Genomic DNA, 27773 nt, shown 5'->3' with positions numbered 1-27773 from the left:
TTGTGTGTCTTTCGTTCAGAGCTTCCTCTGAAATCCTGGGCCCTCGGTAGTCTTTCCCTACAGATGCGGTGGACGCCGAAGCTGCAGCTGCTGCAGCTCCTGCTACAAGTGCTGATGGTGCAGAGCCAGAGCCTGGAGGGGCTTTCCCAGGACCCGATCCCCCTCTTCCGGCTCACTCAGCAAGGAGTCTGGGACGGCCTCGACCGCCGCCCCACGGACTCTCCCTGTGAGGGGGTCCCTGCCGCGGGAGCCACCGCCCTGAACCTGGCGAATCGCAGCCTGGAGCGCCTGCCCAGCTGCCTGCCGCTCACGCTGCGCAGCCTCGACGGCAGCCATAACCTGCTGCGCGCCCTTAGCGAGCCTGTGCTCGGCCGCCTGCCTGAGCTGCGTGTGCTCACACTGCACCACAACCGCATCTCCGTGCTGCACTGGGATCGCAGCACCCCGGCCGGGCTAAGTGAGCTCGACCTCAGCCACAACCTGCTGGCCGAGCTGCCGTCCTGTGCGGGGCCCTCGGGGAGCAGCCTGCGCTCGCTGGCGCTGGCGGGGAACCCACTGCGTGCGCTGCGGCCACGGACCTTCGCATGCTTCCCAGCGCTGCAGCTTCTCAACCTCTCCTGCAGCGAGCTGGGCCACATCGCCCAGGAGGCATTCGCGGGAGCGGACGGTGGGCCCCTGGCGGCGCTGGAGCTCTTGGATCTGAGCAGCACGAGCCTAGAAAGAGGTGAGTACCGCGTGAGGGCTCTACGCACGTGCCTCTAGGGAGGTTGGAGGTTAGGGCTGCGTTCTTCTAAAGGTAGCCACAGAAACCAGCCGCGTGTGCCCAGAGGGCCCCACAATCACCGAACCGCTGACAATCTCTAGATTATATATGAGGAAACTAAGGCACAGAATGGTGGCGTGACTTTACCAAAGTCTCACAGGTCTAGCGCGCCTTATGTCCACAGATCCAAGCCCAAGCATTCCACAGGCAGAGCTCAACATCTTAGCCACTGTGTTCTGGCTAGATGAACGCTATGGGATGGCGAAGTGAAGTTATTGTGGCCCCAAGACAGATGAACTTAACCTCAAGCACGCTGACGAGGAATTCATTGATTCGGCCGCCCCACCGCCCCCATTATTCCTATGGATCTTGGATCCATTCAACAGAATGTAGGAGGGAGGTACCTTTGATTCAAGAGCATGATTTTATTTTCTTTAAAGATACTCCATGTGTCTATAACTACTGTTTATCACAGCCGTGAGAGGAAGGGGTGGCAGGGGGCTAGAGAGAACGAGAAAGTCAAAAAGGGGAATGTTCTCCATATATTGGGAGATTACAAAGTTGAGTTACTGGCGCCTTCTCCCACCCTGTGCCCTCTTGTCCTTTCTTATGTTCCTCGAAAGCTCTCAGCTCTTGGGAGGCCTTGGAACTAAGTCTGGCTACTTTGCATATGGAGTTTAACCAGAGGCTCTGACAGCAGCAGGCTTGGAGATAATGTCCTTTTTATAGACTCACACCTGCTGTGAGTTGTAGCCTTGGGTTGTCCATTGCTTCTCTGTGGGTTTAACCAGTTTGGGCTGTAAGAAGGATTAGGTATAGCTGAGAAAGAGCCTTTCCAACTGCTGTACCAGTGACCTAACCTTGTCACTTATGCCTTTATTGATCGTTCTGGTCCCCTGGGTCACTCATTTCTAATTCTTCTTTTTTTTTTAAAATTAATTTATTTTATGTATATGAGCACACTGTCGATGTCTTCAGACACACCAGAAGAGGGCATAGGATCCCATTACAGATAGTTATGAGCCACCATGTGGTTCCTGGGAATTGAACTCAGACCTCTGAAAGAGCAGTCGGTGCTCTTAACCACTGAACCATCTCTGTAGCCCTGCTCATTTCTTTTTTGCTGGTTCTGGTCCCCTTGGGTTTTTGTTCCTTACTGTAATGGATAATTCCCTTTGACCTCAGTTGAGTCTGTGTGGATCAGAAACCTGCCAAAGCTCAAGGCCCTCTACCTAAGAAAGATGCCCAGGCTGAAGACACTGGAGGGAGACATTTTCAAGATGACTCCCAACCTGCAGCAGCTGGATTGTCAAGAGTCCCCAGCCCTTACTTCTGTCCACACAGAGATCTTTCAAGACACCCCCAATCTACAAGTCCTTCGGCTCCAGAAGTAAGTGATTCTAAGCCCAGCTTCCATCACAGGACTGATTTTGCCCGTTAAACTATATTGAATTTGTATGACACACCAGTCCTTACTGTTTCTGCCACTGCTCTTCCAAAACCTCTTGGGCTTCTGTTCTCCCTCATCTTCCTCACGGTGTCTTATGAAGGTCCCAGACAGTCCCCACAGCCTAATAACTAGCCGTGAGCAGCCGAGGATGCCAGGCCTCCTCCCCACTGGAACCCCGTCTTTTCCCCAGATGATGGCTTTTCAGTCCATCCCAAGGCATGAGTAGGGCTAGGATGGAAGGAGAAGGCGTAGGAAGGTGGACCATGCAGTAGGATCTGGAGTTGCTGCTTTTACTCTAGTAGCAGGTTTGACTTCTCAGACTAGTAGGACACTGAACATGACCCCAGGCCAACTCCTGTCAGCGGGGCCTACATCTGGGACTTGTCATTGGACATCGAAGCACCCTCTCTTCTCCCGTGTGTTTCGGTGGGGATGGGAATTAGAAGGACTTCCACTGTCCAGTCTTGTCTCCCCGTCTTTGAGTTTACCGGTGGGTAACAGGCCAGTAAACCCCATCTCTCAGTCTTCCCTTGTCTTGAACAGGGTGTAGAGCGATTAATTCTCTTTGGGATCTGGGTACCTCAGCCAACCCCTTACTCAATGATCTTAGCCCTTATAATCTAAGCCAAAAACAGCTCTGTTTGAAGTATCTAGTTATTTAACAGTCTGTTCTGGGGCACTGACCATTTGTAAAGATTAAAAGTAGCGGCACTGAACCTTAGTTCTACTGTGAGGTTTTATGTTCTCTGAACCACTTGGGCCTAGTACTTTTCAGGGGTTGAAGGCCTGCCTCCCAGAGTCCAGTGAGATAGTTTTTAGAGGCCCTAAAGAGCTTCCCATATTGTGGATAAGGGTAGTGTCATGGCTAGCAATCCCAGAGAAGCCTAGGAGTACAGGTCTTCTTCACTCTTCTTTGCTCAATGTGGGTACCAAAGATGGAGCTAGGTTTCCTTAAGAGTGAACAGTTGTCCTTCATCCAGGAACCAGCTACTGAGCACATGTGGGGAGAGGGAAAACACTTCACTTCCCATCTCTGACTCCTTTGAGCTTGATAAAAATGCAAAGACTCAAAGGAAAAGGAATTAAACATTGGAAAACAATACAAAGTGAAACAGCCAGCGATGGTGGCGCATGCCTTTAATCCCAGCACTTGGGAGGCAGAGGCAGGCGGATTTCTGATTTCGAGGCCAGCCTGGTCTACAGAGTGAGTTCTAGGACAGCTGGGGCTACACAGAGAAACCCTGTCTCGAAAACAAAACAAAACAAAACAAAACAAAACAAAAAAACAACCCCCCCCAAAACCCAAAGTGAAACAGAAATGTAACTGAGGTGCTCTCTGGGGCTTTTCTCATGGGAAAAGCAAACGGGAGCCCTTGAGTTGGTTTCTGGAGTACAATGGTTGTCTATAGAATTGATAAAAGTGGGACTAGAACAGAGGCTTAGAAAGGGGCAAGCACGAGGACCTGAGTTCTAATCTCTGGCACTTCAGGCATGGGTGGTGCACATATGCAACACCAGCATAGGAGATGTAGAGACAGGAAGATCCCTGGAATTTGCTGACCCACCATCCTCGGCTAAATGACAAGCTTCAAGTGCAGTGCAGAGACCCTGCTTCAAAAAATAAGGAGGAGAGAAGATCCTGATGTCAACTTCTGACCTCCGCAGGCACATTCCCACATACACATCAATGTGCCTATCCCCTCCTACCCCTGCCACACACACACACACACACACACACACACACACACAAATGACAATACTAACTGGTGATAGTGACGATGGTGGTGACTGTATGGTGATAATAATGGTAGTGGTGAAGCTGCCGCTGCTGCTGCTGCTGAAGATGATTGATGGTTATGACAGTAATGACAATATGGTTCTGACTTCCAAGATGTTACAAAGCAGGTGGTGGTAATGGTCCATCAGGCTGAGTAACAGAGACTACTATAGAAAGGATGTGTGAGAGCCATAGCTCTTTGCAACTCATGTTGCCCACGATGAGTTACAACTGAATGTGAAGAGTGGGGAATTAAAATCTAAGAGTCAAGGAGTTCAGAGAGAGTGAGGATCCCAGGTTAAATATTCTGTTAGACTCCAGGGAAGGAACAGGAGAGAGCCAGGAGTGGTTGCCATTGCTAGGTGTGAGAAACTGTAAATATGCCTAGTGAGATTCTCTACCATTTCTGTAGGTATGGCCACCTCGTTGTGATTGCTCATTATCACCCATTAAAAACTTGACACTTGAAGCTTGGTGGCTTACTTGAGCCAGTACTGAATTGGCAAAACGAGACAGAAAGTAGAAATCATTGAAAGTTGGGGTTTGTGTTTCTTAATCTTGGAGCCCCAACCACTGTGTGTTTGTAGGGCAGTGGACTGTGTTTGAAATCTTAGTAAGGTTGAGTGTGTTCAGAAATCCTGGACACTCAGAGTTAAGGACGGTGGGCATTTTACCTACTCCTAATCAGGTCCCTGTCACATGACTGAGGCACCCTATGGAGAGGACCTTGACAGTCAGCCATATATGGGGCAGCACCCGGAAGCCCATCCACATGCTGATGAGGCACCCCTAACATCTCAGACCAAGCCGATAGAAAACATCTGGTTTTACATCCCAACCCACCCCCAAAATGTACATAAGACCCTGTCCACAAGGAATAAAGGCTCAAGAATTGTTTCACCAAAGAAGCATCTGTCATATAAGAGCTTTAACACTCTAGGGAAGAGAGTTTTCTCCTGAAGCTTTCACTGCTGGGAGCTGCTCAAATCTCACTTCCTGACCTCGGCTCCTTAGCCAACTCCGCGTAGCATCCCGCCAAGCCAGAGCAATGGTGGCTGCAGAAGAGACCTGGCAGTTCGCCCAGATCTGAACTCCACCTCCCTGCTCGCTCCACCCACTGCACCACCATGTAGCATCTCTCTGCTCTAGAGCCACAGGGGCTGCCTCTATCCAACTACCCTTTCCCCTTCTGAGGGCACAACTCCTTGGCTACTCCAGCAGGGCTAGAGCCTCGTAAATCGCTGCAGATTTACGTCGGGTACACAGACCAGCATGTGATAGTCTAGGCCAACCCCCAGGTGGTAAGAGGTGCATGGAGAGAAGTCCACACCCAGTTGGGGCTCTCTATAGATGATTGTCTTAGTTAGGGTTTCTATTGCTTAAAGCAAGTTGCGGAGGAAAGGGTTTACTCAGCTTACACTTCCACATTGCTGTTCATTACCAAAGGAAGTCAGGACAGGAACTCAAGCAGGGGAAGAACCTAGAAGCAGGAGCAGATGCAGAGGCCTGGGGGTGGGGGGCAGGGGGAGCTGCTGCTAACTAGCTTGCTCAGCCTGCTTCCTTATAGAACCCAGAACCCAGGGATGGCACCGTTCACCATGGCTTGGGGGCCTCCCCCATTGATCACTGAGAAAACGGTTTTCAGCTGCATCTCATGAAGGCATTTCTTCAACTAAGGCTCCTTCTCTCTGATGACTCTCTAGCTTGTGTCAAGTTGACACACAAAACCAGCCAGTACAGTCTTGTAGTCCTACATTATCTGTCCCCAGTGGAGCTGCCCAGATCACAGGAATTACCAAGCCACCCCAAGAATCATGTGAATGGAAAAAAAGAAAGGCATGTGCAAACTTCTAAATTTAGGTGACATCTTCTATGTAACAAAGGCTAGCTGCAACTTACAAACTATTTCTTGAGTGAATCTCTTGCAGATGACTTTTAACTGTCAATTCTTTACTTGCTCCATTTAAAATACATTTAAAGCCAGGTATGGTGGTGCATAATATCCAGCAAAGGCAGATAGATCTTTGTGAGTTCAAGGTCAGCCTGAGTCTATTACATAGCAATTCCAGGTCAGTCAGGGCTACATAGTAAGACCCTGTCTCAAAATAGATAGATAGATAGATAGATAGATAGATAGATAGATAGATAGATAGGCAGACAGACTTTGAGCTGTGTATTTTAGAGTTCCAAATGGCAGCTCATATTAGTTAGTGAATGGAGATGGCCATTGTTTCAATTGTTCTTGAAATGTTCAAGGATGCTGCTGCCATCTGTGATGTCCTCCTTTGTTCTTTTAAATGTCATTGCTGGCTGTGAGTACTAACAGTAAACAGGCTGGCCCCTGAAACTAGCACATCAGATATAGAACCAGTGGGCAGAGTGGCTTCCTGTTGACTCTCAGCTTTCCTCACAATTTCCTGTGTGTGAGCTTACATTCAGGACTTGTTCAGCTGTGTCTTCCTAAAGTGCAAGGAAAAGCCTTGACTAGTGTAGTCCAACAGACACCAGTGCCTCATTCACAAGAGGCGATCAGAGAAGAAGAGGGAGCAAGAGCTAACTGGTACATTAATCAAGGCATTGTGTACTGGCATCGTGCCATCAACTATGGCCCAACTCCACTGCTTTCTCATTTCTGTGTACAATCACATTTGCTAATATCCTGCTGGCCTAAGTATGTCAACATGTTTCCAGGGGTCTAGAAATCCATACTAGTTTTTGATGTGAAGAGATGCAATCACACTGCAGAGATATGGGCTTACAGAAGAAAGAGCACTTGTGGCCATTTTTACAAATCATCCACCATACCCAGCAATGGCAGACCCACTCCAGGCTCTCTCTTCTTCCTTCCATGGAGCCAACAGAATCTTTGTCCTCAACTTATCCAGTGGTGTTTCACTAAGAGTTTTGGATTAAGGGTGTATATAGCTCAGCGGTAATATACCTAGTATGTGTGAGGCTCTGGGTTCAATCCCCAGAACTGGTATAACAATAGCATCTACTTTCTGTGCAGATGTTTGTATTTGCATATACATTCATCATCATGGACCCTTGATAAAAGCACTTGGCATGAGGATATTTTCTTTATTCCATAGGAAATAATAATGACAGAGTTTGGTTGGCAATATAGGTGGTCTAAGTTCATTTTGGGTTCTATTCAAAGTTCTATTGCTAACAGGATTGTTTTCTCCATAATACCACTGTCTCTTAGAAACATTTTTTCTTTTTTCTTTTTTTTTTTTTTTATAAAGATTTGATTATTTGGGGGCTAGAGAGATAGCTCAGTGGTTAAGAGCACTGGCTGCTCTTCCAGAAGTCCTGAGTTCAATTCCCAGCAATCACATGGTGGCTCCTAACCATCTATAACTGGGTCTAATGCCCTCTTCTGTCATGGAGGCATACATGCAAATATACTCATATACATAAAACACATAAAAAAACACATAAATAAATATTTTTTAAAGATTTATTTGCTTTTATGTCTGTGCACCACGGACATCAGAGGATGTGAGATCCTCTGGAGCTGGAGTTACAGATGGTTGTTAGCCACCATGTGGGTACCGAGAACTGAGCCCAGGTCCTCTAGAAAAGCAGCCAGTGTTCTCAACCACAGGACCACCTCTCTCGCCCTCATGGGAACATTGTAAACCCGGGAGCATTGTGAACCTAATTGTTCAAATTGAACCTAAAAGCATGCCTTAGCTGACTTGTGTGCATGTGTATGTGTCATTTCAGCTGCAACTTGAGTTCCTTGGTTCCTTGGACTGTGAGTTCCTCCCAGGTCTTGTCCATCAGCCTCTTTGGCAACCCTCTCATTTGCAGCTGCGAGCTGGCTTGGCTTCTCGTGGATGTCAACAAAACTGTCTTACACAGGTAACACGTTTACCAAGTAGATGGCTGTGAGGTGAGAATCAACCTTCCAGAGCTGGAGTTCCCCCAGCTTGAATCTTGTCCATTTGACCATACGAGCACTCACCCCAATGTAGTCATGCTGAGGGGATGTTGACTCTGCTTGTATTGTAGCTAACCAGAAAGGGGAGAGAACACGGCAAAATGGACTTTAAAAGGCTGACAGAGGGTACTCACCATTTCCACTCATTCATTGGCCAACAGTTTATGGGCAGCCTACAACCTAACTGCAAAGGAGGCTGGGAAATATAGTCTGCATGCCCTGTGGGCAAAGCAAGAACTGTTGTATCCGTTTTCCATCTTACAGACAAGGGAATGGAACCAAAACAAGTGAAGCACTTGATATATTAACTCATGTAGCTTTGGGATGTTAGAGACGGTATTAATCTCATCTACATCTGTGCTCTTAACCACTAAGTCCTTTGACCACCCAAGGGACAAGCCTAGCTCTTGGCCATTCCCTCTGAGGCCAGTATGCTTACAGAGCTTTCTCCTGGCAGAAAACAAATTCTAATGCTATCTCTTTGCTTAGAAGAGCTTTTCTCTAAGATACACCAGGGGAAACATACCCAAGCAGGCATGAGAAGATGGGTGCTAAGGATCTAGAGATATCACTGATTGTGAGCACTCCTAGACCACCTCCACCAGCCAATTGCTCCATTTTGGAATCAACCATCCTCAAAAGTCCAGCTGTGGGGTAGGGCCCCTCACTTCCATCCCCTACTTTGTTTCCAGTGGCTATCACCAGATCCCTTAACAGTCAGGGGCTCACCATGATGTTTAAAAAGATGTTGAGAGCACAGGCTAAAGCCAGAAAGTCTGGCTCTATTCTACTTCCCACTGTAGATATAACTGTGCTCTGCCATTTGCTAGCTGTGGCATCTTGGACAGTTAGCACTTCCTTCCTATTTCCTTTTCTGCCCAGAAAGGATGACAGGACTTCCTTCAAAAGTTTCCTGGGCCAATAAAATGATATGACTAGGCAAGATCTGATAGAGGTATGTCGGCAGAGGAGATACCCCACTTTGAGGATTCAAAAACCTTGAAATCCAGGTGCCTCCTAATGATTGGTTTCCCTTCCAGGGCAGCTGATACCATGTGTGAGCCTGCTTTAGGATCCACGGGCCCCTTCTCAGGCCCTCTCGCCCTCTCCCACCTGTCTAATGTGTGCAGGTCAAACCAAAGCACCACCCTCCTGGCTTCAAACTCATCCCACTTCGATCATTCTTTTTCTGCAACACGGACACAGGGGCCTTCCATTGGACAGAGCACGGCCCTGTCTGCTCAGCCCGGAGGAAGCCAACAAAATATCACCAAAGTTCCCTCCCTCCGCATGGCTCCACCCACACAAAGATCACGGATGTACCGAGATACTTCAGAGGAAACTGCCCAGTCCACTACTAACTCTGAGACAGTTTATAGTTCTTCCAGGGCTCTGCCTGATACTGCCAGTTCAGGGGCAGAGCCGACTGCCACCCATATCCTTGAGCCCAGTATCTCATCTGCCTCTAGCCCACTGGTCAGCAAACACCTTGAACCTTTGCCTACTTCACCGAACCCCAGGAGCATATCTCAGACCAAGCAGAGGACGCAACCCACCCCCAAGGCTCTCCGCACAGATCCTCCACAGAATGAGATTCCAGTTTTGCTGTTAGATGATGACAGTGAGGAGGAGGAGACTCGGGACCAGGTGGCAGCACCTCGCCAAGATGTCTCTTGTGATTACCACCCCTGCAAGCATCTACAGACCCCATGCGCAGAGCTGCAGAGGCGCCTCCGATGCCGCTGCCCTGGTCTCAGTGGGGAGGATACCATTCCAGACCCTCCCACGCTGCAGGGGGTGTCGGAGACGACTGACACATCAGTGCTCATCCACTGGTGTGCCCCCAACTCAGTGGTGCTCTGGTATCAGATCCACTACTTGGCCGAAGAAGGATCTGGGAACCAATCAGTAGTGGACATCTATGCTACTGCCCGACAGCATCCTCTGTACAAGCTGTCACCAGGCACCACCTACCACGTGTGTGTACTGGCAGCCAACAGGGCTGGCCTGAGCCAGCCACAGACCTCAGGCTGGAGGAAGTCATGTGCCACCTTCACAACCAAGCCCAGCTCCACGGTCATCTTCTGGGGACTGTGTACCACCAGTGGCCTGTTACTTGTCAGCACCCTGGTGCTGTCTGTGTGTCTCTGGAGGCAGCGCTGGAAGCCACACGGGCAGTTCTATGACACACACCTGGTGGCCTTCAAAAACCCAGCCAGGGCGGAGGAAGTAACTCAGTGGTAGCGACTTCCTAAGCTTGTCCAAGGCCTTATCCCCAACATCCAGATCAGACACACGTGAGGCCTTGAGTTTCCTTCCAGCAACCAGATTAAACAAGCCAGCCTTGACCACCTGCTGAGGCTCCAGAACTTTAATTATCCCAGCGTTTCCCATTCAAAACATATCTGCATGCAGAAACAGTCTGATGCCTAAAGACAACATGAGCTCCAAATATCCTGAAGCCACCACATCTCAGGCTCACACAGAATGACACTGCGTCCTCCTCTGTTGAAGGAGTGAGTGTCACCCTTCCTCTTATAGTTGTTCTCACCAACCTCAAGTCAGTCTTACTGGCTCCTGTCACTCTGTGACATCCTTCAGGTTGGTCAGCACTCGGTATATCCCTGAGTACCAAGTGGGATACTGCACGAGAGGAAGGAGATGGGATAACAAAGAAAGCAGTTGTAATAAGGAACACCACTTCTTTTGGAAATGCCATCTTTCTTAAGTTTCTTGCACGAACGTTCCCTTGTGGCTCCTGATTTTAGCACAAATGAGTTCTGTTAGCTCTGAGCTAATGGCCAAGGGAAGAGCTATTGTTGGTTTTCTAAGACCTTCTAGATTCCAAGGTGTGTCAAAACATGTATTTCCAGCTTTACAGTTAAAATTGGCCTTCTGGTAACATTTGTGAGACACAGGGAAAGGCTATTTGCTTCCAGGGCTTTCTGTATCTCACTCAGTAGACAAAAATATGACCTTCATTGCTTAGACAGGCCTTATTGTGCAGCCCATGCTGGCTTCAACTTAGATCCTTCTGCCTCTGTCTTTCCAAATGGTGGGATTATAAGCATTTGGAGAGGGCGCAGAATTGAATTCACAACAGTGCTTATTTCTATGGTAAGGAAAAGTTGTTTGAATCCATCTCTCATCTTCAGAACAGGCTGCAGCACAAACACCATGCTGCAGACAGCGAGCATATCAAAGCTGGACCTGAATATGAATCATAGTATACATTTCCAAGTGGGTGTCGAAGCATGTTTTCAACATTCTCAACTGTATCCTTTTGTCTCATCAAATATATACCCAAGAGAATTTGAAAGACCCCTCTAGATCCCGCTTAAAAGGTTACAAAAGTGGTGGAGTGGGAGTGGGTGGGAGAGCACCCTCATAGAGGCAAAGGGGAGGAGGGAGAGGGCAGATGTGGGATGGGGGGGGGTTGTGGAAGGGTAACCAGGAAGGGGGATATCACTTGAGATGTCAATGAATGGAATGATTAAAAAAATAAATAAATAAAACGTTACAAAAGCCAAAATGTGAATTGGTATTAAGTCTGAAGACATAATTAAATGGCGTCTGTGTTTTTAGCCTACTCTCATGAATGAGTCTATTCTATGGAGACACGTAATAAATTTGTCAATTTGTACATATAAATGTATACTCTAAGTCTCATTTAAATACAATTCCAGTATGTTTAATGGACAGAATGTATTTTGTAACAATTCAATACAGAAAATCCTGAGGGCATTGAGACTGTAATGCGTGCTGACCAATGCTAGATTGAAAACCTTCATGCTGAGGATACTGTGGGTCATTAGTAACCACAATAAGCAGAGTAAACACCTAATCTCCACAAGCTCTCTGCCATCTTTTTACTTGGCATTTCTCAATCACCACCCTGGATTCTCCAGCATTCCTTCCATCTATAGCCTCAGCAGCTCCCAGTGAGACTCCCAGTGAGCTCTCCAGATGGGAGAGTTGAGGCAGAGGCAATAGCCAGCCCTGCCCCCTCCCTCCTTCTCTCTTGCTCCTGTGATTCAATGGCAGGGTTTACTATGCTCCAAAACCAGGGTTGCTACATTACTTCTCTACTGCTGTGACAAAACACCGTGACTGAAGTAACTTACATAAGGAAAGGGTTATTCACTTGTGGTTACAGAGGGTAAGAAGCTGGCAGCAAGCAGGACCGGCAGCTGACAGTTCAAAGCTTGAATCTCAAGCAAAAGCAGAGAGCAAACTGGGAATGGCACGTGGCCTTGAAAACCTCAGAGCCTGTTCCCAGTGGCACATTTCTTTCTCCTAAACCTCCTAAACCAAATATTCAAACACCCAAGACTGGGGGCATTCTCATCCAAACCACCATAGTGGCTGAGCTGGTGCTCTGGAATGAGAAGCCAGGACCAGCAACAGAGTTGCACAATGCAATAAAGCTTGAGTTTCTGTCTCTAACTTCTGTTTTAACACAGTTCAACAAAATGACTAGAGGCTTACTAGTTCCATATTGGGGACTGTTTTTGTGCAGTGTATTCCAATGCTGACTTCTGTACCCGGACATCATCTGGGTGCAGTCCAGAGGGTGGTATTGTCATCATTGTGAAGCATTTTCTGACTCAGTATTTTGTAAGACCTGTTCTCCTTTACCTCAGATTGGTTCAAGAGCTGATCAGCCTATGGCTGGGGAGGAGAGTTAAGGCTAGACTTCCAATCCCAGTGAGGAGGTCCTGGGTGGAGAATGTGGTTGAGTGGCCAGGAGAGAGTTCCCATGACGACACAGATGGGGAAGATGCTCTAGTCTTGCTCTTGCCAGGGCAAGACTAGAAAGGCAGGTAATGGGGCATGTGGCTGGGTAGTAGGCAGCATAGCAGGGTTAGAATAAACCAGAACCCTGCCCAGCTATAGTGCAAGAAGCTTACCAATAAATATTCCAGGTCTCCTTGTCATTATTTCAAAGCAAGGGCAGGTGCAGAAAAGCTCTGAACTTTTACATCCACATTATACTTAGGTATACTAAGGAGAGGGCAACCAAAGGCCTCAGTATATGGAGGAGCCTCCCAGCTCCTGACCCTACCTGTACCCCACTTCTCTGAACACAAGGGTAGAGCAGGCCTTTAAGGTCAGATGGTCTGGAACCAGTAAGTTTTACAATGTAGGGGAAAGTGCTGCACCTAAGTGCACTTCATAGATGGGGAAACTTATGTAGTCTCATACACACACACCACAAAACAACCCAAGTGGAAGGCACAGGGTTTTTTTCAGCTCTTTTATTATTTTTCTTTTTAATCATGTTAACAATAGAAGATTCCCCAAAGTTAAAAAAAAACTTTGAAAAATAGAAAGTTTCATACTATTTACATGACATGAGTACAGGTTCTAGTATCATACATCCCATTAGCAACAGTGAGAAGGCATGATGTCATTCTCTGCCTTTTTGATGCAAAGCCTAATACACATGTTGTCCCTTTGACTCCTGTGTTATCTGTTATCCTGATACATAAACTATTTGGTACCTGAGAGGCTGGAAGACTACTGGTGAACTTCAATGCCTTCTATTTTGTTTCTTTTTTATTTTCAAAACTTACTGCATTTTAAAGCTCTGTACACCTTTACACTATCCACAGCTAAGTTTATTCTCACTTTTCAAATGATCAAGTATTAATCACATGAGCTGTTAATGTGATTGCAGATTTAAAATTCAAGCATAAAAATGTATAGCCATGCTGTGTATGGTATGTATCTAATCTTAGGAAATTCCCTCCTGCTTTCCTTTGTTTCCATGTTACCAACTATGTTTTTTATAAACATTAAAAAAAAAGAGTAACTAGAATAATTCATCTCACAAATTAATCAAAAACCTTAGATTAAAAATTCTACATTATAGTTTAATTTGTATTTAAAAATACACTGGAAATTCTGTCTAGGCCCATGATCAAGCTTATTTTCGTTGTGCATTTCTTCGGTTTTGAAGACATAGTTTGTCTGACAAGACCTTTCTCAAGCTGAACACCAAGATCGGGAAAGTCCTGTAGCTTTCGCTGGCGCTGCTGCCGATGACACACGTCGCTTCCTTGCTGCTGGATCTGGGTGCCTCTCATTTGCCCTTTATCACCTGAACAGTTTTCCGACCATAGTGATAGTAACTGTATGCTGACGCAGCTGTAGTGAATGCTGTACAACACCTTGAAAGGAGAGAAATGGGATTCAGCTGTCAAGTCCAAAAACACCGACAGCAGAAATCATGAAGTACACACGTAAAAACGATCTAAGAGAACAGGACTGTGTGGTGAAATTGCCTAACTACAAAATCTAAATTCATGGTTTCTTTTAAGACCTCATTTATACTGGTTATGCCAAATAAAAGCCATCTAATTACTGAATCCTAGAGACTAGTAGTACTAGTGACTGTCCCACACACAACCCTAGGTGTTCGATGTTCTCATTTTTCTTCCACAAAAGCATACTCATACAGGCGTGAATGGAGACAACTGTAAACGGCTCAAACTAGACAGTTCCTACTTAAGCCTGCTTGGTGTCTATCTAAAGTCACGCAATATCCTGAAGCAAACACAGGAGATCAGGTTATATCTGGATGCAGTTTATTTGAGAGAAAAGGATCCTCCATTGATAACCCAAAATACAAAAGGGAAAAAAACCTTTATTTTATGTAAGAAAATAAAGTTTAGACTGTATCATTTTAAAAAGTGTTTAGTATAATTTACTTTGATTAACCAATCAACTTTGTTCAGAGTTCTAAAGTGAGTTTTAATTATAATTAAATGTTTACCAAATATCACTAGACATCAACATAGCAGCCTATTTAGAACACTTGAAAGTCGAGTTTGACACATTTCAAGATATTTACAACTGAGGAATTAGCACACTGAAACAGAATTCAAAGAATCCTGGGCGTCCTCCCACTGCACCCTCCACTAGGCGGGTCTTTAATACCACTGTCTGCTGGGCATCCAGCTCACCTTTCACTACAGCTCAAATGACACTTCCTTCTGCAGTTAGTAGTTATCCATCCCTCCTTACTTTCTCTTCCTCCAAAACCCTTTATTTTTATTGGATATTTTATTTACATTTCAAATGTTATCCCCTTTCCTAGTTTCCCTCCCTCCCCCTGCTTCTATGAGGGTGTTCCTCCACCCACCCACCCGCTCCCACCTTACCACCCTCAATTCCCCTACACTGGGGTATCTATTTAGCCTTCATAGGACCAAGGACCTCTCCTCCCATTGATGCACGACAAGGCCATCCTCTGCTACATATGCAGCTGGAGCTATGTGTATTCTTTTGTTGACGATGGCTTAGTTCCTGGGAGTTCTGGAGGGTCTGGTTGGTTGATATTATTGTTCTTCCTAGGGGGTTGCAAACCCCTTCAACTCCTTCAGTCCCTTCTCTAACTCCTCTTATTAGGGACCCTGTGCTCAGTCCAATGGTTGGCTGCTAACATCTGCCTCTGTATTTGTAAGGCTCTGTCTGGCAGAGCCTCTCAGTAGACAGCCATATCAGGCTTCTTTCAGCATCTTTTCTTGGCATCTACAGTAGTGTCTAGGTTTGATGACTGTATATGAATCCCAAGGTGGGACAGTCTCTGGGTGGCCTTTCCTTTAGTCTCTGCTCTATACTTTATCTCCATATTTGCTCCTGTGAGTATTTTGTTCTCCTTCTAAGAACCAAAGCACTCACACTTTGGTCTTCCTTCTTATTGAGCTTCATGTGGTCTGTGAATTGTATCTTGGGTATTCCAAGCTTTTGGGCTAATATCCACTTATCAGAGAGTGCATACCATGTGTTTTCTTTTGCGACTGGGTTACCTCACTCAGGATGATATTCTCCAGATCCACCCATTTGCCTAAGAATTTCACGAATTCATCGTTTTTAAAAGCTGAGTAGTACTCCATTGTGTAAATGTACCACATTTTCTGTATCCATTCCTGTTGAAGGACTTCTGGGTTTTTTCCAGCTTTTGGCTATTATAAATAAGGCTGTTATGAACATAGTGGAGCATGTGTCCTTATTACATGTTGCCCAGGAGTGGTATAGCTGGATCCTCAGGTAATATATGTCCAATTTTCTGAGGAACTGCCAAACTGATTTCCAGAGTGGTTGTACCAGCTTGCAATCCCACCAGCAAAGGAGGAATGTTCCTCTTTCTCCACATCCTTGCCGGCATCTGCTGTCACCTAAGGTTTTGATTTTAGTCATTCTGACTGGTGTGAGTTGGAATCTCAAGGTTGTTCTGATTTGCATTTCTCTGATGACTAAGGATGTTGAACATGTCTTTAGCAATCCTACATCTCATAGAGGGCTAATAGCCAATATATACAAAGAACTCAAAAAGTTAAGACTCCAGAGAAGCAAATAACCCTCCTAAAAAATGGGGTACAGCTGGGCAGTGGTGGCACATGCCTTTAATCCCAGCACTTGGGAGGCAGAGATTTCTGAGTTCAAGACCAGCTTGGTCTACAGAGTGAGTTCCAGGACAGCCAGGGCTATTCAGAGAAACCCTGTCTGGAAAAACCAAAACCAAAAAACCAAAAATGGGGTACAGAGCTAAACAAAGAATTTTCAACTGAGGAATATCGAATGGCCGAAAAGCACCTCCAAAACTCTTAACACATTACCAATCCTTCTCAGCCCTCTAAGTTGTGACTGCTAACTTCTGTGCTCCATGCCTTACAGTAAACTAAGATGATGCACATTGGTTAGTTGTGTTACAGTAAGATTAAGAATGATAGTGCACGTTGGTTAGTTGTGTTAATCACTATCTACTATAAAAAGCAGCTGCTCTGATGAGTGTTGAGAGATGCACTAACGAATGGGTATACAGACAGAAACTTAGGGAGGCAACTCATTACTATGCCCATTTAGCAGAATGCTAAGTTCTCTCCTAGGGCCTGTGCCTTAGCCAGCCAATGGTTTGGGAGTCCTGTTAAAGGAACCTGGCTTTAGGTCCATTTCATTTATGCAACTATTGCAAACATGGGTACATCTTCCATTTGCTATTGTAGCTCTCAGGGTTTACATCTGGGTAATATCTGTTGCTTATGAGAGACTATGGAATGCACAGTGCAAATAGAAGAGCTATATCACACTCCCTACCTGCAAGGCTCAGGGATTAACATGCAAGAAGCAGAGGAAAATTATAAGAGCCAGAGGTAGTGGGCATTTGCCACAAAACAGTATTTATTGGGCTTGACAAAGACACTGCACACATGAAATTATAGTAGCTGACTGTATGCAAGCACAAACCAGCTAAAAACTCTGCCTGGATACTGCAGGAACTCAAAGTTCAACTCCTTTCTGGGGAGCTATTGACAACTGATGGCTGCTGAGCGAGAGAAAACTTTCTTTAGGGCTACGGTTCCTGGACTGCCCGGGCTCCAGTGTACCCATGTACACACAGTAGCACTGAGTGGACTCAGGGCACAAACAAAGTCAGGAAAAGGAGTAGGGGACAGAATAGGAAGGGAGAGAAAATGGTGGCTACCACTTGTCTACCTCATGTTCATTACACACTTCAAGAGCAAAATCATTCTAGACATTGCAACACACCATTGTACTGATATTCTCAGAATAATTCTAAGTTTACCATAATAAATTTAGTAACTCTAGTAATTTGAATGTAAACTTGAAGTAAACTTACCATAGTATCTGAAGATAAATGCTGTCAGCATAATTGAAAACTGGAGCTGCCAAAGAAGCTGCCACCAAAATTAACTGGACTGCTGTATTTACCTTAAAAATAAAGGCATCATAAGTCAACAGTGTCAAATGGCCCTGTTTTAAGCTTCTGAGGCAAAGGTATTCTCATCATGATACACTCTAAGCATTCTGGATATTGACTGGCATTATCCATGCCAAAGTTGGCATTCCCAGGTGAGAATAAGTACCAGATCAGAGTCACTAACTGACCCATCTGCCCACATGGGTACCTGTCATTTATAATGAGGGCAGTGACAACTATTTAAAGTACTACCCCTTGAATCCCATAGCAATTCAATGATGCTATGCAATTCTTTGCCCTTGTCCCTAGCTGTCCTCACACAGCTCTGAAGTGAAACAATGAAGTGGCTTCTCCATGGGTGAAAGAACACAGTAAGCACTAGAGTAAAACCTAGAACCCAGACTTTCAAGGCTACCTGAGAACCCTGTGAGGTCAGAAAACTGAATTTCATTTATTGCTGTGAAATCTTCTAGGAAAATAAGCACTGTTTACTTTCAACAGCACAAACAAGAACCAGAAAGAGTCAGAGAACAGCATTCTATGAAACAAACAGAGCATGGGGCAGTTGAGGAAGGTGTAGAGAGACACTCCCTGGTCCTGTTATTTATTCTTCATCACATGACAGTGATCACACTTTGACCTTAAAATAAATAATGTGTTTTTCAGAACAAGTGTTTACTGGTGCATTTGTCCCAGCACTTGAAGTGACTTTCTATGGAGGGTTACATTCAAATTGCTGCACTTGACACAAAGTCACATGAAGCCAAAAGCTCTCTCTTACAGTGGTAATATTCTGTGCCAGGGAGCCTATTACAAAAACAATGTCTCAAAGGCATCTGTTACATCTCTGTTATAAGAAATGGAATGGGGGCTGGCGAGATGGCTTAGAGGGTAAGAGGACTGTCTGCTCTTCCGAAGGTCCTGAGTTCAATTCCCAGCAAACCACATGGTGGCTCATAGCCATCTGTAATGAGATCTGACGCCCTCTTCTGGAGTGTCTGAAGACAGCTCCAGTGTACTTACATATAATAAATAAATAAATCTTAAAAGCAAATGAATTGGCTTTAAAAAAAATGGAATGGAAGGATGGCTTCAGTGAACTTATCACGGCATTAATCTCTCTGCTGTACAAAGAGATTAATTTTGATATACATTTATGATCCTGAAAAAGGTTTAGCAAAACACAATAGACAACTTAGACTGTTTATTAGTGAGTATAATTGTCTATTCCCTTTTCATCTAGTACGCTTTAAAAATAAAAGGGTTGGGGTTAGATATGGCTCAGCAGGGTAAAGAGACAGGAAATCCCTGGAGCTAGGCAAGCTCAAGATTCAACTAGGAGACTTTGCCTTAATCAATAATTGTGGAAAGTAAGAGGAAGACTACCAACAGCAGCCTACAAACATACACACACACACACACACACACACACACACACACATACAATACTATACTACACACAGGCACCTACAATTAAAATGAATAAATGAATGATAGGAAAAGCACAAGAAACGTCATAATTTTGTATCTCAAAGAGTACTTACATCTCACTTTTCACCTGCCCTATGATTTCATTCAAGGTATAATTCTTAAGACCATCAACAAAGATAAACTGCACATACTAACAATCTAAAAAAATTTAGAAGACAGACATGACCCATTTTCTAGCACCTCTAATCAATGCATTTAAATTTATCTCATTCTCAAGTTGGTGAGCAATCAACCTAACAGCCTGAGTTCAACTCCCAGGATCCACAAGATGGAGAGAGAACTGACCCTTCACAAGATGTCTCTGCCCTCCACCCACATGCACATACATACTTATAAACAAACTTCTAACAATGTTCTCATTCTAAACTGCTCCTGCCTGACTTACATTCATTTCATTATAAGAAAAGCTCATAAAGGACTGACTTCTTTAAAAGGCTGCTATGAGTATCTTACCTTGCTGATGAATGTTGGTTTTAACCTAGCAGTGGCATAGCAAGGATTGAAGTACTTAGCTAGTGTTCGCTGGCAAAAGAAAAAAAAGTTGCAATTTATCATTCAGGTTTCTAACAAAAGTTACTAGTGCTTACCCTATGCCTAGCCCCAATGTATAAATATCTTACTTACTGAGTAAATTCAGCACTATTTACATACTTTGTTATGTTATAATAAGACTATTAAAAATAAGATTCTTCAAAATATAAATTTGTCAAGTGCTACACAACTGTATGGAGTCACTCCCACACAGTTTGGTTCATCACATAGTCACTAAAGAAGCTTATGCTACTCTCTTTTACAGGTTAAAAAGCAAAATAAATAAAATACATCTCTATTTTTCCTGAGAATCAAAAAGGTAATGCTATACTTATGTGCTCAAATATTTACAGAGCCAATAGCTGTAAGCGAGCTATTCCATTCTTCTATGATTGATTTTAAAAACTACTTCCAGACCATCCACGGTGAATAAGTGAAGCATTACACAGCTTGGAGACCTCTAGTCTGCTGGGGCCTAGCTGGCTGTTCTGGGCTTCATACACCATCAACCAAACAGAAATTAGGCTTGTGTTTGTGTTTTCATTAGGATCTCACTGTAGCTTTGTAGCTCCTAGAGTAGTTTCAGCCTCATAGAGATCCACCTGCTTCTGCCTCTGAATTAAAATGCTGAGATTAAAAGCATGTGTCAGCACATCCAGCCAACAAATACAGCTTTTAAAATGGACTCTTCATATGTTCAAATTACAGGGTATTTTTTTCTAATTCCTGGTAAATAAATTAAAAAATAACTGCCATAAATAACTCCCCTAAAGTGAAACTGCATTCAATAATTAAGTTAGAAGAAACGCTAAAGGAATATGTTCTGAACCTTACCGGTGTTGGCAGAGTTCGGTATCTGACATAAAACACAGCAGCGATCAACATTACATCTCTTGAAATTATCATGTAAGTGAGTGGAACTGAAAATCAAATATAAAATAATTTTAATGAGTTTAAAAATTACTAAGAGATATTATGACTGCAGTAAAGACTCACACTATTCGATGTTACCCTTACGTAAGATTTTGTAGTAAATATTGATTCAGTCCCCTACAGTGAAGCCCTGGTCTTTCTATTCCTTCTTGTAATCAGAATGAACTGCAAGCTCTGGCTCTGTGACTTATCTACCTCTAGAATCCCAATCCACTCACCATGTGTTCTCTCCTGCATCTGTCTAAAAACTTCAAGTCTTTATGTAATAGTGTGAGCTACACCCAGCTGCCCCACACCCAACTCTTCTCAGCTTTGAGTTTCTGGGAAAAAGACCTCACGCTCATTAGAATCCAATGAAAAGCAACACAAGGCGGTTAAAGGCACATGTCAGACAAGCTGAAATATCCTGGAGGTCTCAGGACTTCTTGTCTCTGAATTTTAGCCTATTCTCTAGAGTTTTACATACAATTTCTTGAAATAAAAAAATTTTCCACTCTTGCTGAGCTAGCTCCTACCCAGACATCTGTTCTTCTCCCTGCCCAACCTGTCAATCAACTTTATCACAGGCTGAGTCTTCCTTATCAAACATGCTTAGACAGGAGACATTTCAGATTGCAGTTTCTTGAGTTCTGGAATATTTGCATATTGCCAGCTGAGGACCACTAACCCCCAAACAATCCAAAACCCCAAACAGTTTGTCATTGGGGAAACTCAACTCATATTCCTCAGATTTCCCAGCATGGTCCCAGAGCCATAGCCAACAGGAGGATATTTTGGATGGGAGGTGAGAGAACATACTTACTTTAGAGCCTTCTGTACCACACAAAGTTACAACCACAATCCTGTATCTTTTTCAAAATAAATTTAATGGCAAAAATCCTGGATTCAAATCATAGTTCACAGATATCCCTTTCATGGTATTTTCAAACAGCTCAGAGTAATGCAAGTGTGTGTTTAGGGCCCTCTCCAGTTCTGACATTCTATTGGCTCTGCACCTGCAACTGTACATCAAACTAAATTTGCCTTGGCTTCACCATCTAGAAAATGTGTCTAGCAGAGCATGTGCCAGGCTACTTATAAACCATGTAAACCATGATTTATAAATACATTTTTTAAAATCACCAAATGTTTCTACAGTAAGCACTCGCTGATAAATTAACAACAATCACAATTTAAAATGCAGCCAAACTCTGCAAATCAAAATTGGTGACTGTAAGGAAGCTGTGCGAGATGGGGGTAGATGGAGGTCTATGGGATGCAGACTTGGGCAGTGAAGAGCTCTTGCAGTCAATCCAGCACTGGGACCTGGCAGTGTCTTTTGGAGTCATTTTACTACCTGCAACCATCTGGTGAACCACGTCCAAATAAAATACTCCATTTGTATAAATATTCAATTTCAACTTATGTGCTGTTACTAGCATGATTTAAAAAATAAAAAATAAAACAAGGCAAAATCAGAACTGTGGGAGGTGGGGTGGGAATTGAGTAAAACAAGACACAAAGAAGGAAGCTTCAGCCTAATCTCCCTGTGACTGACAAACAGACCAAAAGGATTTCAAGACATGAAAGAGTTCACCAAGGCTGAAAATTACACTTACTGAGCTTACACACAGAGCTTCACAACATAGTACTGCAGAATATCCATTCACTGAAGCTCATGTCTGTAAAATCTGACTGCATATAGTCTGGAAGACTAACAGTCATGCTTGAAATCATTAACAAAAGACATCGACAGAGCTCTGTGCATGTTAGGGTTCTGACACTCAGCCACATTCCCAACCTAAGAAATAATTATTAACCAGATAGACAAGAAAATGTCATGAAAGCAGGAAGAAATTCTGCACGGACAATGACAAGAGCACTAACACACAATAGGAGGGAAAGAGACACACACAAGCAGGAAATGCAGCTCAAACCAACTTCAGAAACGCTAGGCAGCCACCAGCAAGGGGCCCATCTATAAGGCTGTGCTGTTCATACACACAGCCATGAGTACTGTCAAAACCTAAGAGGTGGCTGGCTCATTGAATGGGAAGATATGGTAAATGCAAATAAACACTCAATTTTGAAGTTTTAAACTTCAATTTGGTAATTTTTTATTGATTATATACTAGAATCACATTCTAAACTTTTTGAATTACACTTAAGAGCTTTATTTAGTGTATAAGCCTGTGTGGTGGGGGCCATGGCACAGCAGGTCAGAGAGCTGCTCTATGCCTTTGCTCTCTTTCAACCATGCAGGTCCAGGACTGAAACCAGGTCCTCAGGCTTGGAGGTGCCTTTATCTACTAAGTCATCTCACCAGCCCAGCACAATGACATTAATACACTGGGCTAAATAAAATATTATTAAAATTTTAATCTATCTATTATTTTTTAATATGGTTTCTAAAGAATGTTTCATTACATGTGATTCCTTTCTTATTTCTTTTTTTTTCTTTTTGGTTTTTCGAGACAGGGTTTCTCTGTGTAGCCCTGGCTATCCTGGAACTCTGTAGACCTCTGGCTGGCCTCAAACTCAGAAATCCACCTGCCTCTGCCTCCCGAGCGCTGGGATTAAAGGTGTGCGCCACCACTGCCCGGCTTCCTTTCTTGTTTCTATTAGAAGAACTGGTATACAAAAAAAAAAAAAAAAAGGATCTAGGGAAACCCAGAGAAGGAAAGGGAAGAGAGTGACAGTTAAAGAAGTTAACAATCCATGATTCTTTTCAAACCCATATTTGGTTCATTAGAAGTCACAGAACTGGCAAACATGTGGCAAAACTAATCAAGAGAAAGACAGAAGGAAAAAGGACTCAAGATGGAAACCAGGGCATAAATATAGCATATGTCTTATGGTACCAACAAAAAGTTGCTACAAATAAGAAACTTAATAATATAAATAAAATGGGTAAGTACCTAGGGGAAAAAAATCACGACCTGCAAAATGTACACTGGATAAATTATTAAACTGAATTACTCTGGAACAATTAATAATCACATTTCAAAACTCTTTCCAACAGCTTCAACAAATTCTATCAAACATCAAAATAAAAAAACTGTAATGTCACATGAACACAATCCCAGAACAAAAGAAAAAGCCATTAACCTGTTTGATAAGGCTACTAGAGACAGGGACCCAGAGAGAACGGCTATCACCACATTCTGGGGGTGGCAATGCAATCCAATCACTACAGAAATCTGCAAGAGCTTCCTCAAGAGACAGAACCATATAACCTAGCCACGCCACTCCTGACTCACAGCAGAAGGACTCTAGTCAGCATACAGAGACATTCATGTTTACTGCTGCACTATGCACAAAAACCAGGAAACAACCAGCCTAGATGCTCATAAATGAATGGATAAGCAAAGTTTGTATGCAATTAAACGAAAGAGATTTATGACATTTGAAGCAACATACTGGGCTAAAAAAAGCCAGACTCAAAAACATGGGTTTTCTCTTATGTCAAACTTAAATTTAAGATTTTACATGTATGCAATTCATGTTTAAGCATGTATGTGAGTGTATTTACAGTTTTGTGGGTCATAACTCCTTGAAAGAACAAGATCTTAAGCAAAGTGGGTCATACATAGAGCACATAATAGCATGCATGTGTAGTAACAGGAAGCAGAGGGGAGCTAACCTGAAAATGAAAAGGGTTCAGGGGAGGCAACAGGATAGGAATGACTGAGAACCATATAACCATATAATGTGTAATGAAGACGCCATGATGAAACTCATTACATCATAACTTAAAATGTTAATTTAAGAACCAACAACCGTTAAAAAAAAAAATTAGCCGGGCGGTGGTGGCGTATGCCTTTAATCCTAGCACCTGGGAGGCAGAGGCAGGCAGATTTCTGAGTTCGAGGCCAGCCTGGTCTACAGAGTGAGTTCCAGGACAGCCAGAGCTATACAGAGAAACCCTGTCTCAAAAAACAAACAAACAAACAAAAAAAAAAAATTGGGCTACAGCTTGGGGATTTAGCTCAGTGTCAGAATAAACCTAGCAAGTATAGGCTACTGGTGGGGCAAAAATCACAAAGAACACCTCCCGACACAAAAAATATGCCAGGCTAATCTCATGAATCAAATGAGAAAACTCAACAAAATACAATCAAGCCAAATCCACCAATATCTCCAGAACGCATCCCAGCCAAGCTAGATTTCCACCAGGAACCACAGGTTGTTTTAACCCTAGAAAAATAGCAATGCAACTCACCTCATTAACAGCTTAAAGGGGGGTGGTAGCCGGGGGGCGAGGACAAATAATATGCCAAGAAAGAGTTCTTGGTGTCCCATCATAATAGACACTTGGCAGAAATTTTCTTGAAAAACTATTATACTTGAAGAGGATCTCTACAGGAATCAAACCCCACAAAGTGGCTGTGAAAAGCCTTGACTGAGCTGGGGTGAGTTAGCTTGCTCCTGCTCAGCAGGAGAAACACAGGGCAGTGAGGAAGTCAGAGATAAAAGAAAGTCATTAACATGGACAGTGGATACTGGGCCTGGAAACAAGGCAGAATTTAACAGTCAGAGAGAGAAAGTTGACTAGACAATGGCTAATATTAGGAAAGAGCTGATCCTCAACATATCAACTAACACACAACAGAGCTTAAAAGCTTCCACTGGTAAGAACATTAAGAACTATTAAATACTTGAGAATAAATGTATCAAAAATTGTATTATTGTCTTGAAGAAAATTATAAAACTCTGAAAGACATCAGAGGAAGCCTAAATATAGTAGATACATCGCATTTGTGACCCAGAAGATGCTTGTAAAAAATGCCAAACTTCCAAAGAGAGCTATAAATTTCATGTAACCAAATCAATCAAAACCCCAACAGATTTTTATTTACCACGGGGAAACAATTTTGGAAAAAGCCAATTCTAATATCATAACACTGGAAACAACTAAGAGTATCTAACTAATATGTCTGGAGTACTTAGAAAACCAAAGACATCAAGCTGGATGAGCATTACTACACCCCATCTACCAGACATCAGTGATGGACACTCAAGGACCATATATAGAACCAGAATGAGACATCATTACCTTCTATCTACCAGATGCCAACAGTGGACACTAATGGACAATAAAAGACCAGACAACAACAATGAACCAGCTTCTGTTCTCAAACCCCATTTCTAACTCTTGGGGAGATGAGGAAGAAAAACTGCTTGAGAAATACATATAGCTTAAGCACAAAAAGAACCAAAGAAGCATATACAATGAATGCTCAGAGCAAGAGACCATGAAGTATTCAGATAATGTATTGCATATGTATATGATTTGAAACTGCACAATAATAATGTAAATTTTTACAGATATCTTCATAGAATCAGAGTTCCCATCATGAATAAACTGTACTTAATAAAGATAACCATGGGGGCTGGAGAGATGGCTCAGCAGTTAAGAGCACTGGCTGCTCTTCTAGAGGACCTGAGTTCAATTTCAGGACCCTCATGGCAGCTTACAACTGTATCTCTAAATCCTCTAGACGAGGGGATCTGATACCCTCTTCTACCTTCCAGAAGCACCAGGCACTAAGTGGGCACAGACATACATGCAGACAAAATACTCACACATACCATATATATTAAATAAAAACTGAAAAGAAAAATCAGTGACTTACAAAGATTTTAAATTATTTCCAAATATCTGGCCACTAAAACATAATGTACCACCAAAAATGTCTAGAGTATTATGAATCATGTACTACTATCTCAATTAATTTTAAATAAAGTTATATAGTGTAACAAGGATACAAATTCTGTAATAAGCAGTGTGTCTGTGATAAGCAAAACAATTTATTTAAAATCAAGGAAACAATTTAATTTTAAATATATATTGGAAGAAAAACCATTTCTTTCAAGAAAAGGCCTAAGCTCACTACCATTGTTCTTCCTTGTTATTTAATATACACATGACAGTGTTCTTACCTGGAATAAGATCTGCATAGGTCAAGCTAATATATAAGATGCTGATAAGAACTTTATCAGCAAGTGGATCAAGAGCACTTCCCAAAGCTGATTTTTGATTGGCCCAGTTTCGAGCAATAAATCCATCCAACTGAAAATAGAAGTGTTTTTTAAATAAATGTCATAATTCAAGCAGAATAGATAATTTGAAGCTTAAGAAATACCAGAAAAACTATACTTTCAGAAAATGTCAGTAAAATCTCGTTTCTTATCCCCAAACATTCTTATTCCTTTAGTTTTTAAAATAGCAATTAGTCTGAAATGAATTTCACATTTATACTATTGTTCTTTCTCCTTCACAGTGTCCTAACCTCTCACTATTTTCATAATGTTCCCATGTGGGATAAACCCAAATATAGACAACAGAAATAAAGAACCCCCACAAAACTCACAGAAAGCAGACTGACCCAGAGGGACTAGGAACCTACTCTTTTGAGCCAAAGTAGACACCATTCAGGACTACTTTTTACTTGTGACTCTCAGCTTTCATACATATCCCTATCTGTTTTACTGTAGTATCTGACTCTTGTGGGTTCTTTATTTCAATGTATGTGTGTATCTAAGCCATGTGTGTGCGGTGTCCACAGAGGCCTAAGGAGACTGTCAGATCCTCTGGACTGGAGGTACAGGCAGCTGGCAGCTGTCTGATGTGGGTACTGAAATTCAATCTCAGGTCTGCTGAACTGCTTCAAGTCCTGGCAGAACCATCTCTCCTATCTAACTCATTGTAAGGTTATTTCTCAATTTTAAAATTTAAAATGTACTGTCTTCAAAGGATTAGGCTAGAGTTCAGTGAAGAGTACTGACTGGCTAGCTTCCGTGAGGCTTTGGGTTTGATGACCTGCACCACACACACACACACACACACACACACACACACACACAATTTTAGTACCACTATTAAGTCAATATTCCGACTATGCTTGTATTACTTATATTTGAGTGAAAAACTTAATCCTCTGTACTTATCCTAGGTAAAATGTTAATACTTAAATATCTTTTGTTGACTTGGTTTGGTTTGGTTTGGTTTTTTTGAAACAGGGTTTCTCTGTTTAGCCCTGGCTGTCCTGGAACTCACTCTGTAGACCAGGCTGATCTTGAACTCAGAAATCCACCTGCCTCTGCCTCCAAGTGCTGGGATTAAAGGCATGTGCTACCATTGCCTGGATTTTTTTCTTTTATTTTCTTCCT

General features: G+C 43.2%; 2 protein-coding genes across 8 annotated transcripts in view; one reads left to right on the top strand and one right to left on the bottom strand.

The window, feature by feature from the left end:
• The window catches only part of Lrrn4 (leucine rich repeat neuronal 4), a 12750-nt gene extending 1332 nt beyond the window's left edge, over positions 1-11418 (top strand). For 2 of the 3 annotated variants that reach the window (XM_031372008.1, XM_031372007.1), the window contains exons 2-5: positions 51-724; positions 1949-2153; positions 7723-7860; positions 8980-11073. In XM_031372008.1, coding sequence (XP_031227868.1) covers positions 64-724; positions 1949-2153; positions 7723-7860; positions 8980-10183 — 2208 coding nt within the window. In that variant the 5' untranslated portion in view covers positions 51-63 and the 3' untranslated portion in view covers positions 10184-11073. Of the gene's footprint in view, positions 1-50; positions 725-1948; positions 2154-7722; positions 7861-8979; positions 11074-11094 lie in introns of those variants that run through there. The other variant, XR_004118883.1, reaches the window with a different exon arrangement.
• Positions 11419-13193: 1775 nt separating this feature from the next.
• Crls1 (cardiolipin synthase 1) overlaps positions 13194-27773 on the bottom strand; it is a 21220-nt gene continuing 6640 nt past the window's right edge. For all 5 annotated transcript variants that reach the window (XM_031372001.1, XM_031372004.1, XM_031372006.1 and 2 more), the window contains exons 3-7: positions 26544-26673; positions 20523-20608; positions 19611-19679; positions 17586-17677; positions 13194-14112 (exon numbers count right to left, since the gene is read on the bottom strand). In XM_031372001.1, the coding sequence (XP_031227861.1) occupies positions 14025-14112; positions 17586-17677; positions 19611-19679; positions 20523-20608; positions 26544-26673 (465 nt within the window). In that variant the 3' untranslated portion in view covers positions 13194-14024. The remainder of the gene's footprint in view (positions 14113-17585; positions 17678-19610; positions 19680-20522; positions 20609-26543; positions 26674-27773) is intronic.

Source organism: Mastomys coucha, unplaced genomic scaffold, assembly GCF_008632895.1.
Source record: "Mastomys coucha isolate ucsf_1 unplaced genomic scaffold, UCSF_Mcou_1 pScaffold15, whole genome shotgun sequence".
Classification (NCBI taxonomy): domain Eukaryota; kingdom Metazoa; phylum Chordata; class Mammalia; order Rodentia; family Muridae; genus Mastomys; species Mastomys coucha.
Note: the sequence above shows the minus strand (reverse complement) of the source record. Positions and strands in the feature narration are given on the sequence as shown.